Consider the following 16642-nt stretch of genomic DNA (forward strand, 5'->3'; position numbering starts at 1 on the left):
CAACTGCTGCATAATGTAATTACTAGTCTGCCCCTAGCTCATCCTGTGGTTTCTGGTAATTTCTTCTAAGCTCCTCTGTCCTCTTTTCCCTCTTGAAAGTTTTCTTCTTTTGAACAGGAACATCTGCCTTCATTATTTCCCTTAGAAGTTTATACATTCTATTTATGCCCTCTTTTAATCTCTATGGAATAATATCTTGATTTTTTAAACACTTTTCGTGGCCCTAAATTACTTCATAGACTATTATCTTAGTTACCATCTGTTGGTTTGTCAAGTCACCATTATCTCCATTCTTCACTCACTTCCAATTAAACTGCAAACTAACAAAAACCTCCCATCAGGTAGAGGCTTTCTAGATGTTTGTGGACTGCAGTAGAAGTTGTTCAGGTTTTTGTCATGTCTTACCTCTTATTGTGTTGAATTATAAGAGCTATTTGTCAGCCCCAGGCCTTCATTTTTTTCAGACCCCAGAGAAGGAATTTTGTTTCCCACTTTTTCGATAAGTGAGTGGTCTTCTAATTTTGTGTCATCTACAAATCCATACATCTTGCAGCAGGGTCTTAATCTGGCCCATAATAGATAGCGTGAAAAAGATTGAATCTAACACTGATTTTTCTTGCCCTCCACTTGTCACTGCCTTCTTATGCTGTCAGCTTCCATTTACCACTGCTTATGACCTTGCTCACAAAACCAGTTTTACTGTTCTATTCAGTCTTTTACCAATAATGCCAAAATTGACTATCGTACTTTGCCCAGGGTTATATACAGAAAAATATTTGTCACTGCAAATTCAATTGTATTCTTTGCAGAACTTCTCACCCACTCTGGTCTATTTTGCATAATACTGTGAGGCTGATCTTAAATGTCACCTTTATCATGTCATTACCTTGCTGAAGATCTACCAATGGCTCTTTAGAGGCCCTTTCATCACATTCAAACTTCTTACTTTGATACCCGAGGCCCTTTAGAACTTTACTCTGATGCTCTCCTCATGGTTTCTCATGTACTCCGTGCATATTTGATTTCAGGTGGCCACGCTGATTCAAAACCACCTCAACACATTTTACCCTCTTAACATTACATGATATGAACAGGCAAAACTAATATACGGTGATAGAAATCAGAACAGTGGTTGCCTTTGAGTGGGGGAGGCAAGAGGGAACTTTCTGAGGATGATGGAAACATTCAGTACCTTCATCGTGGTGGTGGTTACATGGGTTTAGGTACTTGTCAGAATTCATCAAGCTGTACGCAAGATCTGTGCATTACAATATTTGTAAATTTGTACACAGACACATGCACACACACAGAGAAAGTGAGCAAGTAAACATATGCATATACACGAGGAGTTATTAAATCTAGACTTTACGAAACTGCAGTGAGGTACCACCTCACACTGGTCAGAATGGCCATCATCAAAAAGTCTACAGATAATAAATGCTGGAGAGGGTGTGGAGAAAAGGGAACCCTACTGCACTGTTGGTGGGAATGTAAATTGGTGCAGCCATTATAGAGAACAATATGGAGGTTCCTTAAAAAACTAAAAATAGAATTACTATATGACCCAGCAATCCCACTACTGGGCATATATCTGGAGAAAACTCTAAAAGATACATGCACCCCAGTGTTCGTTGCAGCACTATTTACAATAGCCAAGAGTCAGCCATAAAAAAGAATGAAATAATGCCATTTGCAACAACATGGATGGACCTAGCGATTATCATACTAAGTGAAGTAAGCCAGACAGAGAAAGACAAATATCATATGATATTGATTATATGTAGAATCTAAAAAAAAAAATGATACAAGTGAACTTATTTACAAAACAGAAGTAGACTCACAGACATAGAAAACAAACTTATGGTTAAATAAATTAAATTGTTTTTTAATTTTTTTAAAAAAATCTGGATTTTACTCTCTTTAAACTGGTCACTATTCAACGTTTTAAATGTTAATTTTTTTCAGGGGCTTAACTTAATCCCTAATTCTTCCACGAGCCTTCCCTACTCTTTTTTTTTTGGTTATGCTTTTTTAAAATTATTTTATATTTATTTATTTTTGGCTGCATTGGGTCTTTGTTGTGGTGCATGGGCTTCTCATTGAGGTGGCTTCTCTTGTTGCAGAGCACGGGCTATAGGTGCACAGGCTTCAGTAGTTGCAGAACGTGGGCTCAGTAGTTGTGGCATGTGGGCCCTAGAGTGCGCAGGCTTCAGTAGTTGGGGCGCACAGGCTCTAGGGCGCGCAGGCTTCAGTAGTTGTGGCTCACGGGCTCTAGAGCGCAGGCTCAGTAGTTGTGGTGCCCGGGCTTAGTTGCTCCGCAGCATGTGGGATCTTCCCTGACCAGGGATTGAACCCATGTCCTCTGCATTGACAGGCAGATCCTTAACCACTGAACCACCAGGGAAGTCCCTCCCCTACTGTTTGAACCCATGGAGAACATAGTTTTATTTTTTAAATTATTTAATCTACCTAAGTAGTATTTTGTGTGGTAGGATCCTGCCCTCACTAAGAAGCCTTTTGCTTCTTTTGGTTCCCTTTATTTACTTTTGGGCCATTTTTATTGTTTGATGGCAACTTCTTCAACTTTGAGTGGCTCAACTTTTCCAGAAAGCCTTAATTATATAATTGAGAATTCAAGGAGGCAATTGTAGTGAATAATGAAGCTATTATGACCAGGTTGTAAGGATCTTAGGGAACGATTTTTATGGTATTGGTTTTACTTTAGTCATTTTTGAGGAATAATGAGCTAGAGTTGGGTGTTAGTTAATGGAAAAGTCCAAGGCACTAGATGTTTATGTTCCTAGAGGAATAAAGGGTATTTAATTAATAATGTTTGCTTAAAAAGGAAGAAGAGCTCAGAGTATTTTCAAAAATTGTAAAGGGTCAGAGATTTTACTCTTCTTGCATGCCAGCAGGTCAGCTGCCACAGTTTCAGGGATGCCGGCAGAAGACACAAGATTCCTGGTTCAGAGACAAAGAACTGTTATCCACAGCACAGCAAGCAGTGTGAGCTTCATGTTCGAATTGCTTTCCCTTGCACTCCAACTCCCACAGGGTGATGCCAAGGTGGGCCCAGGTGGATGCTAGGCACAGAGTGGGTTTGTGTTATGTCTGAGGATCCCACGCTTAAAGAACCAAAATCTTTTATAATGGACTGAAAGCAAACCTGTCTGACATCTGCCCTAGAGGGAGATATAATCTGTCTTCAGAGTAAACCTACCCTCTGCTCTGGAGGGAGACACTGTGCCTTCAAGGCCATTGACTCTAAAAAATTCTTGAAAAGATAGTCCAGAACAAAGGTCATCAACGCCTGTGCCCACAAAATGTACAGAAATGTGAGAAACCCATAGGGAATTCCCTCTAAATAAGTTTGTGCTAGCTATCGGTGAATAGTCTTGCATAAAATTGTCATAGAGATCATTAATTTACCTAGTGCTAATTTTAATCTGTGGCATCTCCAAACTCTTCTGGAGAAATTAAGTTGACACAACCCAGGTATGCACTGATGCTGAAAGGTGAAATCAATGGGCATTCAGGATCCACTGAATGACCAACACTGTTGGAAATATGAAATAGAAGATACAAGCCATGCCTTTCATTATACCCAAAGATAAGTAGCTCACACAGAGCCCACTGGACTGCTTGCAACCCTTCTAGCTCCTTAATACTGTCTGTGATCTAATTTCAGGATGAAAGATTAGAAAGTTGCCTCTGAATTGTTATTTCTCAGACATGCCCATATGTTACTGTTTTAGTGGCTAAAAAACATTACCGATTTCTCCTTGATATTCTTTCACTCAGTAAAATATGTATTGTAAGTTTTAAGAAAATGCATTTTTCTATGTAACTCAGTAAGGTTATTCTCTTTTTCAATGAAACATAAAGCACTTAAAAGATTTTTTTCCCCTGAGTTTGATCTCATAGACCAAAAAAAAAAGAAAAAAAAAATCCAAACAACTACTCACTACTAATCACATCTAAGTAAGAATTAATGGTTCTGTGAACTTGGAAATTCTAAGTGAACTGTCAACCTCACACAATTCAATCACTGACCAAATTGCAATGAAACTTATTTGAAATGAAGGATAACTTTCAAATGATCATGTTTACTTTCATTTTGTTTTAGGAAGACTAACTGAAATATAAATCTATAATATATTCATAAAAGCTTTATTCCTTAAGGTTAAACATTTCATGAAAATTTCTCAGTTCCTTTGAAAGTTATCATGAAGCCAATGAAAAAGTAATGGTGGACTGGTGGACTAAAACTTATATTTCTTTCCTTAAAGGCATTACTGATGTTTACAAAGACCTGGATTTTTTTTTTAACAGAACCATCTAGCATATGCCTTCTCAGCAGGAGCAATATCACCCCCAAGGGAATCAATATTGGTTCTTGGAGAGGTGGGAGGAAAAAAATCTTAGATATTACAATGGTTTGTGACCTTCCAAAGGACCACAATACATAAGCAGATATATAGTTATATCTGTAAATATTAATGTGAAGGGGATTAGGAAAAAGATATCTAACAAGGTTCTGTTAAGGGAGGAGGGAATGATAATGGAAGAAAAAAGTTGAGAAACTGATCTGGCATAACATTTTTTAAGTGTTTTCAGATGGCAACCACTAAATTAAGCAAAGGGATTTATTTGTAATTCCTCTCTACTTTATGTCATATTTGTTCTTTTCATCTCTTTAGTCTGTAAACAATATAATAGCTTTAAAGAATTTTAATGAAATGACATCCATAATGTTGTTGTAGATTTTTTCATGTTTGCATATTGTTTATGTAAACTCATAAATACTCTTTGGTATTCTGTTCTCGTCACTCATATACAGATATTCATCTTTCTACATAGTCTTCATAATGACTGTTTTTATGAGGATGCCTGATATTCTGTTGTACCGCAGTTCTCTTCCGGTTGTACTTCTGTGTCTAAAAATTCCTTCTGTGTATTCTTTTCAGTTCTGCTTCTCCTGACTGCCTATTAAAAACTGAGATCCTCAGGAATTGCATCCTATGCCCCTCCTTCTCATACATCTCAGGGTCATCTCACCCATCTTCCAACAGCACTCTCATCTTTAGCTCCAGCCCAGACTTCACTCCTGGGTTCCAGATTCATATTTCCATCTTAGTTCCTGGACCAGGGATCAAGCCCATGCCTCTGGCAGTGGAAGCACAGAGTCCTAACCACTGGACCACCAGGGAATTCCCCATATTTCCAACTTCTTACTGGATTTCTCTACTTAGATATTCCTCAAAAAAAATTTTTTTTTCCAAACCTGTTTATCCCTTGTCCTCTAGATGCTTTTTCTCCCCGTTGATCTCACCCTTCCAGCCAAGTCCTAATGAATGTACTAATACCTTTAAAATATCCCTCCTCTCTATTCACTCTGCTAGCCCTTTAGTTCAGTTCTTTATCTCTTACTTAGACAATTGCACTATACTCCTAAACATCTCCCTGCCTTCTGTCATGCCACCCCCAGAGTCATCCTCCATAGTGCTGTCTGACAAGTCTTTCTAAAGTATAAATCTAATCAAGTCACTTCCTATATTGCTTATGGCTGCACTGCCCAATACAGCAGCCACGAGCCACATATAGCTGTTGAGCGCTTGAAATGTAGCTAATCTGAAGTGAAGGATGAAATAAAAACATGTTAGGTTTCTGAAACTTGCTCTAATAAAAAGAATGTAAAATATATAATTTTTGTATATATTGAGTTAAATATTAATACATTAAAATGCATTTCACCTCTTTCTTTTTTATTTTTTAAATATGGCTACTAGAAAACTTAAAATTATTTAGGCGGCTCACATTTGTGACCTGCATTATATATCTGTTGGAAAGTGCTGGCTTATAAGATAGTGCTCACACCCGTATCATCATGTTAAAAAATCAAATTCAACTGAGTAAATTTTAAAGAGCTAATTGGATTTATTCAATGAATCATAAATTGGGCAGCATCTCATCTAGTAAATAGAAAGGAGCTCCAAAGAGGTGTACAAAATGGAAGACTTTTATAGGAAGAAGGAAGCAAGACAAGGAAGTTCTGCTAGCAAAGAGTGGATTGTTCAGACAAGGTTACCTTCCTTTGTGGGACAGTGGGGGGTCTATCAGGTAGATTTCCTTACTAGTGTTGACCAGGAAATTCCAGATTGAGTGGTTAAGATTACATTCCTGGGAAAGACTGAAACTGCAGTTAGGTTAAGTATCAAGTCTCCGGTTGTTGATGTGAGTCTTAGCACAAGTGACTCCATTTTGTGCCTGTTGTCTCTTTTTTAACAACAGAATTATGATGTTTCATCATCTGGCCATCACTTGCCTAGTTCGTTTCATCTTCTTCTAGCTGTCATGCAAAGATTGACCTGGGTGCATACCTGGGCCCCTCCACATGCCAGCTGTGCCATCTGGAGCAAGATGCTTAAACTCTCTAAGTTTCAGTATACCCAGCTGGAAAACAGAGATATTTCCTGCTTCAATATGTTGTTGGGAGGATTATAAGATATAACCAATATGGGAATTCCCTGGCGGTCCAGTGGTTAAGACTCAGCGCTTTCACTGCTGTAGGCCTGGGTACAATCTCTGGTCGAGGAACTAAGGTCCCACAAGCCACGTAGTGCGGCCAAAAAAAAAAAAACAAACAAACAAAAAAAAAGATATAACCAGTGTGAAGTGCATACTGCATAAAACTTAATTCTCCAAGATATATTCCAGCCATGCCAGACTTCCTTCATTTCCTCTTTTCTTTCCATTGTAAAGAGCAGGTCATGGTTCAGATGTGTCTGCAGCCTTAATATTCCTAAAAGTGCACAATCCTCTTTCCCTGTTTAGTCACTGGGGTTCTACTTTCCCTTTATTTTTCCTGTTTTCACCAAATATTATACCTGAGAACCTCTGTGTTTCCTTTTATTTTTTCACTCAATATCCTGTCCTAAAGAATTCATTTTTCAAAGAATAAATGATTGTAACATTGAGGAAATCTCAAGTCAAATGAAGAGCATAATCAAAAGAGATTTTAGCTTATTCGTGCCCCATAAGAAAATATTTTTTTTCCTGTGATCTGACACCCCACAGTCAATTCTTTAAACAAAGTAGGATTTAAATTTAACTTTGGAGTAACATCAGAAATAATTTCTTCTCCCTCACTGCCCCCCTTTTCTTCTCTTAACCCTCTTGCCTACAAGTGTCCTCTACCCCAGACCCACACACTTAGCTACCACTCAAATTAACCACCTGGAGAGGGTCCTTTTCATCAGTGAGGCCTGTTGAGAAGAGCGTCCTCAGCTCACTGTGGATCATCCACAGCTTCGCAGAGAGTTTCTGGCAATGGACACCTTGCCCTAGCAAATCTTAAAAGTATTTTTGACAGCCAGAATTGTCAAAGATAAGAGTAGGGTGAAATGTTTTATATACGTTTCCGTTAGGAATTTCCATGAACATCTCTGAGTACCCTGCTCATAGGAAAAGTTCAGAAACACAACAGCATTCTAAAAGGGGTGATGAGACTCTGGCTAATGTCTCTCAAATGTAAAATGTGGACTTTCAGATGATGTGGTCACCTTTGCCTTCTGCAGTGTCAGCATTTCAAAATGGGTAAAGGATATGGATTAGATAGGAACTGAATGCAAGTGTGTTTTGCAAATAGTGTCTTTTAAGATAACTGCAGATGATGGTTGAATGCTTAAGGTATTAATACAATCAGTATTTAACCTTGTGTAACTCCGCTTCATCAAATCATGCTCTGCCCGTTGATTGCATTAAGCCGGGTCAGTGGTTTCTTGCTTAGGAATATCTTATAAGAATCTGAACAGGAAGGCAGCAGTAGCTGATCAGCTACTGTTTATTTGCATACTGAGCATGTCATCAATAATACAAAAGACAAGGTCTTTAAGTTGAAAGAACAGTGGGATTGGCATGAATTTTGCTTAATGGTGCATAATAAGGAAAGTAGTCTGTGGTGCCAGAAACTGACAGGATCCATTATGTTAAAACAGATATATGTCTTTAATTTAGGGGTATTATGTAAATCTGACAGGAGTTTTTCCCTTTATTTTCCTGTAGTTTAACTTTAATTGCTCCAAGATTAATTCCAATTTCTCCCTTCCTCCAGAGGGTGATGAGACGGGCGTGATGGATAATCTTCTAGAAGCCCTGCAATCAGGTGCAGCATTCCGAGACCGCAGAAAGAGGATTCCAAGGAATCCAGGTAAGGGCCATTCCAGCTCACATGATATTATAGAATGTAAGTGCTCAGAGCCAAGTACCAAAAATAACCCAAAATAAAAAAACAACCTTTCTCATGAAAAAAAATGTTTTTAAACAGTTGATCTCAGTTCATGTGTGAAATCTCAGCAGGCTTCTATATCTACGTGATCACAAGTTTCAACTTGGTAAAAGCATCTTCAAATAACTGTAGGCTTTGCAAAAAAAATTTAGAAGCAAGGATTCCTGCTGTGTTTCATATTAAATATTTTTAATTGTGATTTTATGAACATGTGGTTTGAGTAGAAGATGGTTTAAAACCATAAATGTAATTAAATCATTCCAAGTAATTAGTCCTAATGATGTCACTTTAGCTATTTACAGGTAAGGAAACTGAGATAATGCTCCTTTCCAGAGGCCATTTTGGCTTTGCAGTCCATTCTCCATTCTCCATGTTACTAAAGAGAGGACAGGCACAGGTGATCCAAGATCCCCAAAAGTCCCAAAATGTTCGAACCCCCCTTTTGTGTTTGTTTGATTAGTAACAAAGCCGCACTATGAAAAATTGATCTTGGAGGAAGAAAAAGCATAAAAGAAGCAGAACAACCTGCCTCACTCAGGTGGACCCAGAAAGTTGTCTGCCTTTCCTCTTCATACCCTATGACTGAAGTAAATAATAGCTCCTCTCAGAATAATCCAAGTAGGCTGAGCTATCCATCTCCTCTAAGGAAATTTTTATATTTTTAGTCCCTATCTTTCTTGAAGTAGAGGGAGAAACTAGGTGTGTTGACTGTAAAAGCTCTCTTCATGGGCTGTAGAGCTATACGGAGACATAAATGAAAAAAGGAAAATTAATAGTAAACATGGAAACTCTACTTAATTTAGATTAGTAAGATTTGCCGTGAATAGCCTACAATTCAAAAATATTCTGTGTTTAGACCAGAAACGATCACATTTTATTAAAATGGAAATGGGTACCTCTCAAAACCATTGTACTCCAACAAACCAGTGAAAGAAATGGAGCCCAGAGAAGAATGGTCCAGAAAAGCTTTTGGCAATGGTGAAATTCATGGTGGAAGACAATATAAGTTATATTTCATCTTTTTCACATTTGAGTGAATCCCGATGGGTACATTAGCCTGAAGGTTAGATTTGGTTGAGAGGACAAGAGTGTTTTGGTTGGAGTGTAAGACCGCTTTATGTGGATGAAGACATTGCAGATGGCCTACAGAAAGAGTGGAAGACTGCAGGAAAGAAACTTAACATCTATATTTATATGTCCATATTTTTTACAGTAATGCTGCATAGCAGAATGTTAGGAGCACTACTAATCTGTCCTCAATCTTTACCTGTAAAATGAGAATATTCTATCATGCTACCAGAGGCCCCTGCCACCTTTTAAGGAAAATAGAAACCTTCCCTGCTCTTTGTTGAACAATCAGAGCATTAATAGGCAGTGGAAGCAAACTGAAATAATTTTTCTATCATTTCTGTTCTCTGTTAAGCAGCTGATAAGTAAAAGCATGTTATTCTGTGCCATAAAAGAACTGCCATCATCTTTCTAGGCTGTTTATTTTTAAAATACATTTGCTAAGGCCCCTGTCTGACTAGTCTCACACCTCATTCTGACTCTAGAACAACTGTACTGAGAGAAAGAGATCATTCCATGGGGTTTCTGTGAGTTGGGTACTCAAGGGAATATAGTGTTGTCAACTGTGAAACACCAAGAATATATTCACAAACTGCATAATTTTTTAGTACTGATTCCAAGTAATCTAAATTGGGACCTCTTTTGCTTTGTAGTTGGAGGGCCTCCATGAACACGTAGGGTCAAAAATATCAGCCCAGTTAGCCCTGGCAGTCATTCCAAGTGGCAGCAGCCAATGAAAATATCTAGCGGTAAGAAGAAACTAGAAGGCAGACAGTGGCAGTGATTGGTAAAGCATCTCGGACATCAGTAGAAGTGCTTGAAGGGATGGGGAGGGAAAGGCAGGCACAGAGTTAGCAAGTCTGCCAAAAACTCTCCCGTCTGCTTCCCTCTTTCTAAAAGCGACAGAACTGGGGGGGCTTTTCCAGATTTCCTCTCTCTTTCTGCCTCTCTTAGCTAAGATCATCTTTTCCTGCTGGCCTCCTTTTGTTTTCACTTTCCTAGGTACCTTATTTGGTTCCTTTCCAAGGTCCCATTGACTTTCTATTGCTACATTTTCCCTGTTTAACCCCAGCATCCTTGCTCCTGTCCAGAAACCTCTACTTCACCATGATGAGATAAAAGCAGAAAAATCAAATTATAAAGAAGGCTGTTTTCTCCAAGTAAAGTTGTATCAGAGGAAATAGCCAAAAAATCTGGAATCAGAGTCAACACAGACAACAAAGAGGTACTGCTCCACTTGCCAACCCCATTATCATTGCTTACAGATGGACACCCCGGCATGTAAAATACAGAGCCCTACAATTGTGCTTCTAATTGCAGTGTTTTCAATTGCATATTTAAACAAAATCAGGTGAGAGTCTGTATTCTTCATTAGAAAATCAGAATGTTAATAAATGGTATGATTAGTTACCGACATTGCAAATCTTCCACAGTGAGCCGATGTTCCCCTCCCCAAGAATAACTCATATTAGTTAACTCAGAAGGAGCTCCCAAATATTGCCTCCAGCCCATTCAGCTGAGTGTATTGTTTCAGTTAAGGGCACCAAAACCATTTTAAGGGAGACGATCATATCAGCAGTGATATTGAAAATATAAATAACTGATATAGCATGGGCCCCAGCCAATCAGAACGTGCACAGGCTATAAGTAGCCACTATGGCTGCTACTGGCTGTATTACCCAGATTATGGCTGTGTTGGTGTCAAACTTGGAGCTTAGGAAATGAGCCCCTAAACATTTATTCATGCATTGGACCTCTGTTCTGTGAAAGGTACTATGCTGGACATGATGGCAGATGCAGAAATAATTAAGATAAGATTTCCTTCGTTATAAGACCCTTGTGTCTTATAGGAAAGATAAAAAAAAAGACAGAAGGACTACAGGATAAGGCAGATGATAAGGGGCATTATACACCAGATGTTAATAACATACTGTGTGAGTTCTGAGGAGGGAAATATTGTACCATATTGATATATCAGAAAAAAAATCATGGAGAAAAAGGCTTTGAAGGATGAGTATGGATTTCAGCAGTAGGAGCTGGAGGTGGGGATAGTGGGCATTTGAGTCAAATGAAACATCATTAAGAGCTTAGAAAGTGCAAAGCATTTTGGGAGAATGGCCAATGGTACAGCTAGTAAGAAAATAGGTTATATAAAGTGTAAAAGTATGGAGATAATTCTGGAAAAGTGGGTTGTTACCCTATCATACAGTGCTTGAATAAGAGGCTAAGGTGTTCGCATATCATTCTTTAGGCAATGGGAGTATATTGTTTTTAGCAGTGGAAGAATATGATCAAAGCTCTATATTAGGACATTTAATCTATAGGAATGTAGGTGATGAATTAGTCATATTCTTAGTCATATGACTAATTCTTAGTCAAAAGGAGATAATTTAGGGGAAGGGGAGTAGCCAGGAGTCAAGGATAATCCTAGGGTTTTGACTTTGATTAGCTGGGAGGACAGTTGGGTTATGAGAGAAAACTATTTAGATCAGGAAAAAGGAATAGTGATAGAAGACAAATTCTGTTTTGGGCAAGTGAAACTGAAAGTGGTAGCAGAGCATTGAGGTCAAGATGTCCAGAACTTTCTTGGAAATATGAATGTAGATTTCATCACAAGAGGTTGAGTTTGTGAGATTTCTGGTTATACTTGGGAAATGGAAGAGATTATTAGAGAGATTATTAAGTGAAAAGAGATCCAAAACCAGAACCTTGAAAATGCCTCCCCTTTGGGGCTAAAAGTAGAACTAGCAGAGAAGATAGACCAGGAGCAGTTGGGTATGTAGGAGGCCAATCAAGACATTATTATTCTAGAAGCAAAGGAAGGCAGAAAACGTGGGCATTTTCAATAATGGCATATGCTACAGTGGAATCACAAAGGATAAAGACCAATGATTTGCCATTTGGGAGCTTTCTGGTGACATTTTAAGAGCATCTTTTCAATATTGGAATGGAATTGGGAGCCAGAATGCAGGGACTCAGCAGTGAGTAGATGGTGAGGCTCTAGGGGTAGATAGTATTCATTCAACAATGAAACAATTCTATTGGATGCCCCCTGGGCGTCATGTGCTGGATTAGGTACTGAGGATGCAACACCAAACAGGACTCTTGCCTCAAGGAGCTCACGTACCATTTGGGAAACATGAATATAATCCACGTGATACAAGTGTAGTGCAAGAAACTAACATAACATTTCAAATCAACTATACTTCAATTTAAAAAAAAATTTAATTAAAAAATGCAATGCAATCTTATATGTGCCATAATGAGGTAGGAATCGTGTGCTTGTGCAGCACAGGACATAGAGTAACTCCCTGCATCCCCTCCCCTCTCGTCTTTATATTCCCTAGAATATGGACTACACTTTCTAGAAGTTTGGTTTGCGAAAGGAGCATCTCAGTTTTCCTTAATTATCTAGGATGGATTTATCATCTATAAATTTGGCCAAATCTTTCTGGACCCTCTTTGTTACAGCCTGTGTTAGCACTTAAGGTAATAAGTCCCATATGTTTACAATCTACTTTGTAAAGAATTGCCCATCAGTATTCCCAACTTTGTCATTATAAGATCAAAGGCAAGCTTTGGAGGAAAAAGAAACACATGACGAAAAACCTTGCAGGAGTAAAAACCACACTTAAAATATTAATACACAATGCCACATCTGTTTTCTTTCTGAATAGCTACAGATACTTAGAACATGCTTCTTCTCTTTGAACCAACTCCACCTCTTCCTTCTTTGCCCACTATAAGTATAAACAGGCTTCTCGACAATAGATAGATATCTAACTTAGCTATTTTGGCTCTGACTAGATTTTGATATATAGTTCTAGACATTAAAACACACACACACAAGAAAAGCATTATGAAGAAATGAAAGCAGGAAACAAAAGAAATATACTTTGGTTTTAGAACCACTCGGCAACCAAGAAAACTAAATTTGAAAAAAACAGAAGAAACTCTGGAGACACATGATCCTACTTCTATGGATCAGCAAGATAAAAGTCTGAATGAGAAGGTATAATTTACCATTTGAGAATAGAGAGGAGACAAGAAACAATGATATTCAACAGAGGAAAAAAAACAAACTCTAAGTATTAGGAGAAGTATTTTCGTAGCAAAACACAACCCACATTTTCTTGGGCCTCTCTACCTCACAGTAACCAGTTTCTTCACTTTCACCTATAATACCATGCATTTCCCTGCCTGCTGTTTGCTATAGCAACCGGCACTCTCCTGCCTTCACGATGCCAGAGCCTGTGAGAGGTCAGTGGCAAAGAGGGAAGAAATGCCTCTCTCTTCCTTGAGTGTGACACTCCACCAATGTACTAAGATAATATACTACTTAAGCATCAAGGTCTTACAGACATTTTTAGAAAAACAGCTTTCAGATTTAAGTTACAGCCCTCTTCATCTCCGTAGGATTTGGCCCCATACAGCAAGGCCCAAAGACAAGCCCATGTAGTACTCAGTATCCTCCTCCTTTTTTGATGACCAGGGTCTGTTGGGGTTTTGCGTTTGTTTTTCTTTTATTATTTTTACTAGGTCAAGCTGGTCATTCATTCTAAGCTGTTTACTTCTTTCTCCCTGTGGAAGAGTTCTTTCCCTTGAGCCTCCTCAGTCTCTGTTTCTAAGTGTTAGAATCTTAGATTAGCCAACTAAACCCCATTTTGTCAATAGTACAGTTATTAGATTGGAATGTGCAGTTCAAATTTAGTAAAAAATGACATTATGCAAACAAATAAACACACAGCATTCATCCAACTATTTATTTATTTTTATTTTTTTTATTTTATTTATTATTTTTTTTGCGGTACGCGGGCCTCTCACCACTGTGGCCTCTCCCGTTGTGGAGCACAGGCTCCGGACACGCAGGCTCAGTGGCCATGGCTCACGGGCCCAGCCACTCCGCAGCATGTGGGATCTTCCCGGACTGGGGCACAAACCCATGTCCCCTGCATCAGCAGGCAGACTTTCAACCACTGTGCCACCAGGGAAGCCCCTATTTATTGATCAAATAGTAGGGACCAGGCAACAGTGCTAGGACCTGGAGGGCAAAGATGGATAAAGCATGGGTCTTGCCCTCAAGAACTCAGTGGCTCATGGGAAAGACAGAATTATACATAATGTAAATGCTATGATATAAGTATGTACAAAGTCCTAAAAGAGGAATAAACTGCCTGGAGAATTCAAGAAAGTTTTCATGATGAAGGTGGCATTTGAACTGTTTTGAAGGATGAACAGTAGTTTGTCTGGAGAGCAGGGGGAATGGTGCCAAATACATGCAATGGAGACATGGAAGGGAACAGTGGTAATGATGAAAAGTTTGTTGCAACAAAAAGCCAACACACACACACACACACACACACACACACACACACACACACGAAAGCAAGCGGGGTTGAGACTGGAGATAACCAATTTGGAGAACATCTGCATGTATATGAATATAGAAACCTTGGGATCACCCAGGAAGAGTATGTCCAATGAGAGGTAAAGGCCAAGACTAGTGCCTTTGGGAATTACAATATTTAGGCGGAAAATAGAGGAATCAACAAAGGGCACTGAGAAAAAACAAATAGTCAGAAAGGGAAGAAGATAAACAGCAAAAAGTGATGCCTGGAAGACCGAGGTTAGAGAGAATTTCAGAATGGAGAAAGTCAGCAAGGTCACATCCTGCAGAAAATTAAGTAAGTAGAATGATGACTGAAAATAGACCAGTGGGTTTGTCAACTGGCAGGTAACAGCTGTCCTTTTCCCGAGCAGTTTCAGTAGAATGGTGAGGGCCAAGAGGGAGGATTTAATGGATTAAAGAATGAAGAATATCTTTTGTTCCTTAAGTGCTGGCGCTTGAAGGAAAGAAAGGGAGTTAGAGAATGAAAAGATAAATTGTATCTCTTCTAGAGATTCTGACAGGAAACTCTAGATGCTTTTAAGGGTCTTGAATGGCATTGCCAATCATAAATTATGCCTGGTTTTACTTCCAAATATAGGACACTTTTCCCTCTTAATTCAACTGTATTTATTGAGCATAAACTATGTGATGTACTTAAAATACTTTAGCATGCTTGGTGTTTTACAGTTAACAAAGCACTTTCTCATCTGTTGTGTGTATGTGATTCATAGCCATCTAATAATGCAGAGTTCTGTTTGCATAAGTTAAAATGAAGGACATTTGTGGCTCATACAGAGAGTTTAGCTGGTGGGGGTGGAGGTGGGGAAGGAGACAAAAAGGATCAAATAATCCTCAGGCCAGCCATTCAGTGTTCTCAGGAGCATTAGCTCGGTTACCTCTTGGCAATAACTAGAGGGTGAATTCTAGGATCTTGGTGAAGTCTATCAACATTTAGGTGACAGTTAAAAATATGAGAGCAGGTAAAATAATCTGGGGAAAATGAGTAGAGCAGCGGGCAAAGGGAAAACCCTGGAGAAAACAAACATTTGTGACACTGGTTCTTAGCCCTGGCTACACACTGGAATCACTTTGAGGTACTTCTAAAAAATACCCATGTCCAGTTCCTCTCTGAAACAATCAAATCCAAATCTATCGAGTCAGAGTCTGAGCAATAGTATATTTTAAAAGTAATTCAGGTATACACTACTATATATTAAATAGATAAACAACAAACACCTACTGTATAGCACAGGGCACCGTATTCAATATCTCATAATAGCCTATAATGGAAAATAATCTGAAAAAGAAGAAATATGTGTGTAACTGAATCACTTTGCTGTACATCTCAAACCAACACAACATTGTAAATCAACTGTACTTCAATTAAAAAAAAAAGTTACTCGGGCGATTTTAATGTGTCACAAAAGTTGACAACCACCAATTTATGGGACTAGCTTGGAAACCGAAGCACATAAAAGACAGCATGAAGGGGTTTGTTCTGGAGGAGTGGGGAGAAAAAAGCTAGTGTGGTATCGCTGAGGCCAAAAGAATAGAGCTCTTCAAAGAGTAAGTGCTGAATAGCATCAGATGTAGCCAGGAGGACCAATAAAATAAGGATTGGAAAGAATCCAGTGGATTTAACTGTTAGGAATTCATTGGTGACCTTAGCAAAAACAGTTTTAGAAGAGTGTGTTTGGACGGGGGTGAGAGTGAGGCAGATGCCTTGAGTTCTAAAATGCTATTCGTTTTTAAGGCCACTTAATTTAGTGTCTTTTTTTTTCATCGCTTCATGTGAATCTTATGATGAAGTGTGTACCTGTATTAGTTACTTAATTTTTGTTTTTTATCTTTTTCTTTACGGAAATTAAATTTTACTTTCAGGACAGACACATACATGT

General features: G+C 38.6%; 1 protein-coding gene across 4 annotated transcripts in view; it reads left to right on the forward strand.

The window, feature by feature from the left end:
• The window catches only part of DIAPH2 (diaphanous related formin 2), an 886034-nt gene that overhangs the window by 717325 nt on the left and 152067 nt on the right, over positions 1 to 16642 (forward strand). For all 4 annotated transcript variants that reach the window (XM_082609568.1, XM_082609566.1, XM_082609565.1 and 1 more), the window contains one exon: positions 8114 to 8209. In XM_082609568.1, the coding sequence (XP_082465694.1) occupies positions 8114 to 8209 (96 nt within the window). The remainder of the gene's footprint in view (positions 1 to 8113; positions 8210 to 16642) is intronic.

This window comes from Mesoplodon mirus (genome assembly GCF_964341445.2).
Source record: "Mesoplodon mirus genome assembly, chromosome: X".
Taxonomy (NCBI): domain Eukaryota; kingdom Metazoa; phylum Chordata; class Mammalia; order Artiodactyla; family Ziphiidae; genus Mesoplodon; species Mesoplodon mirus.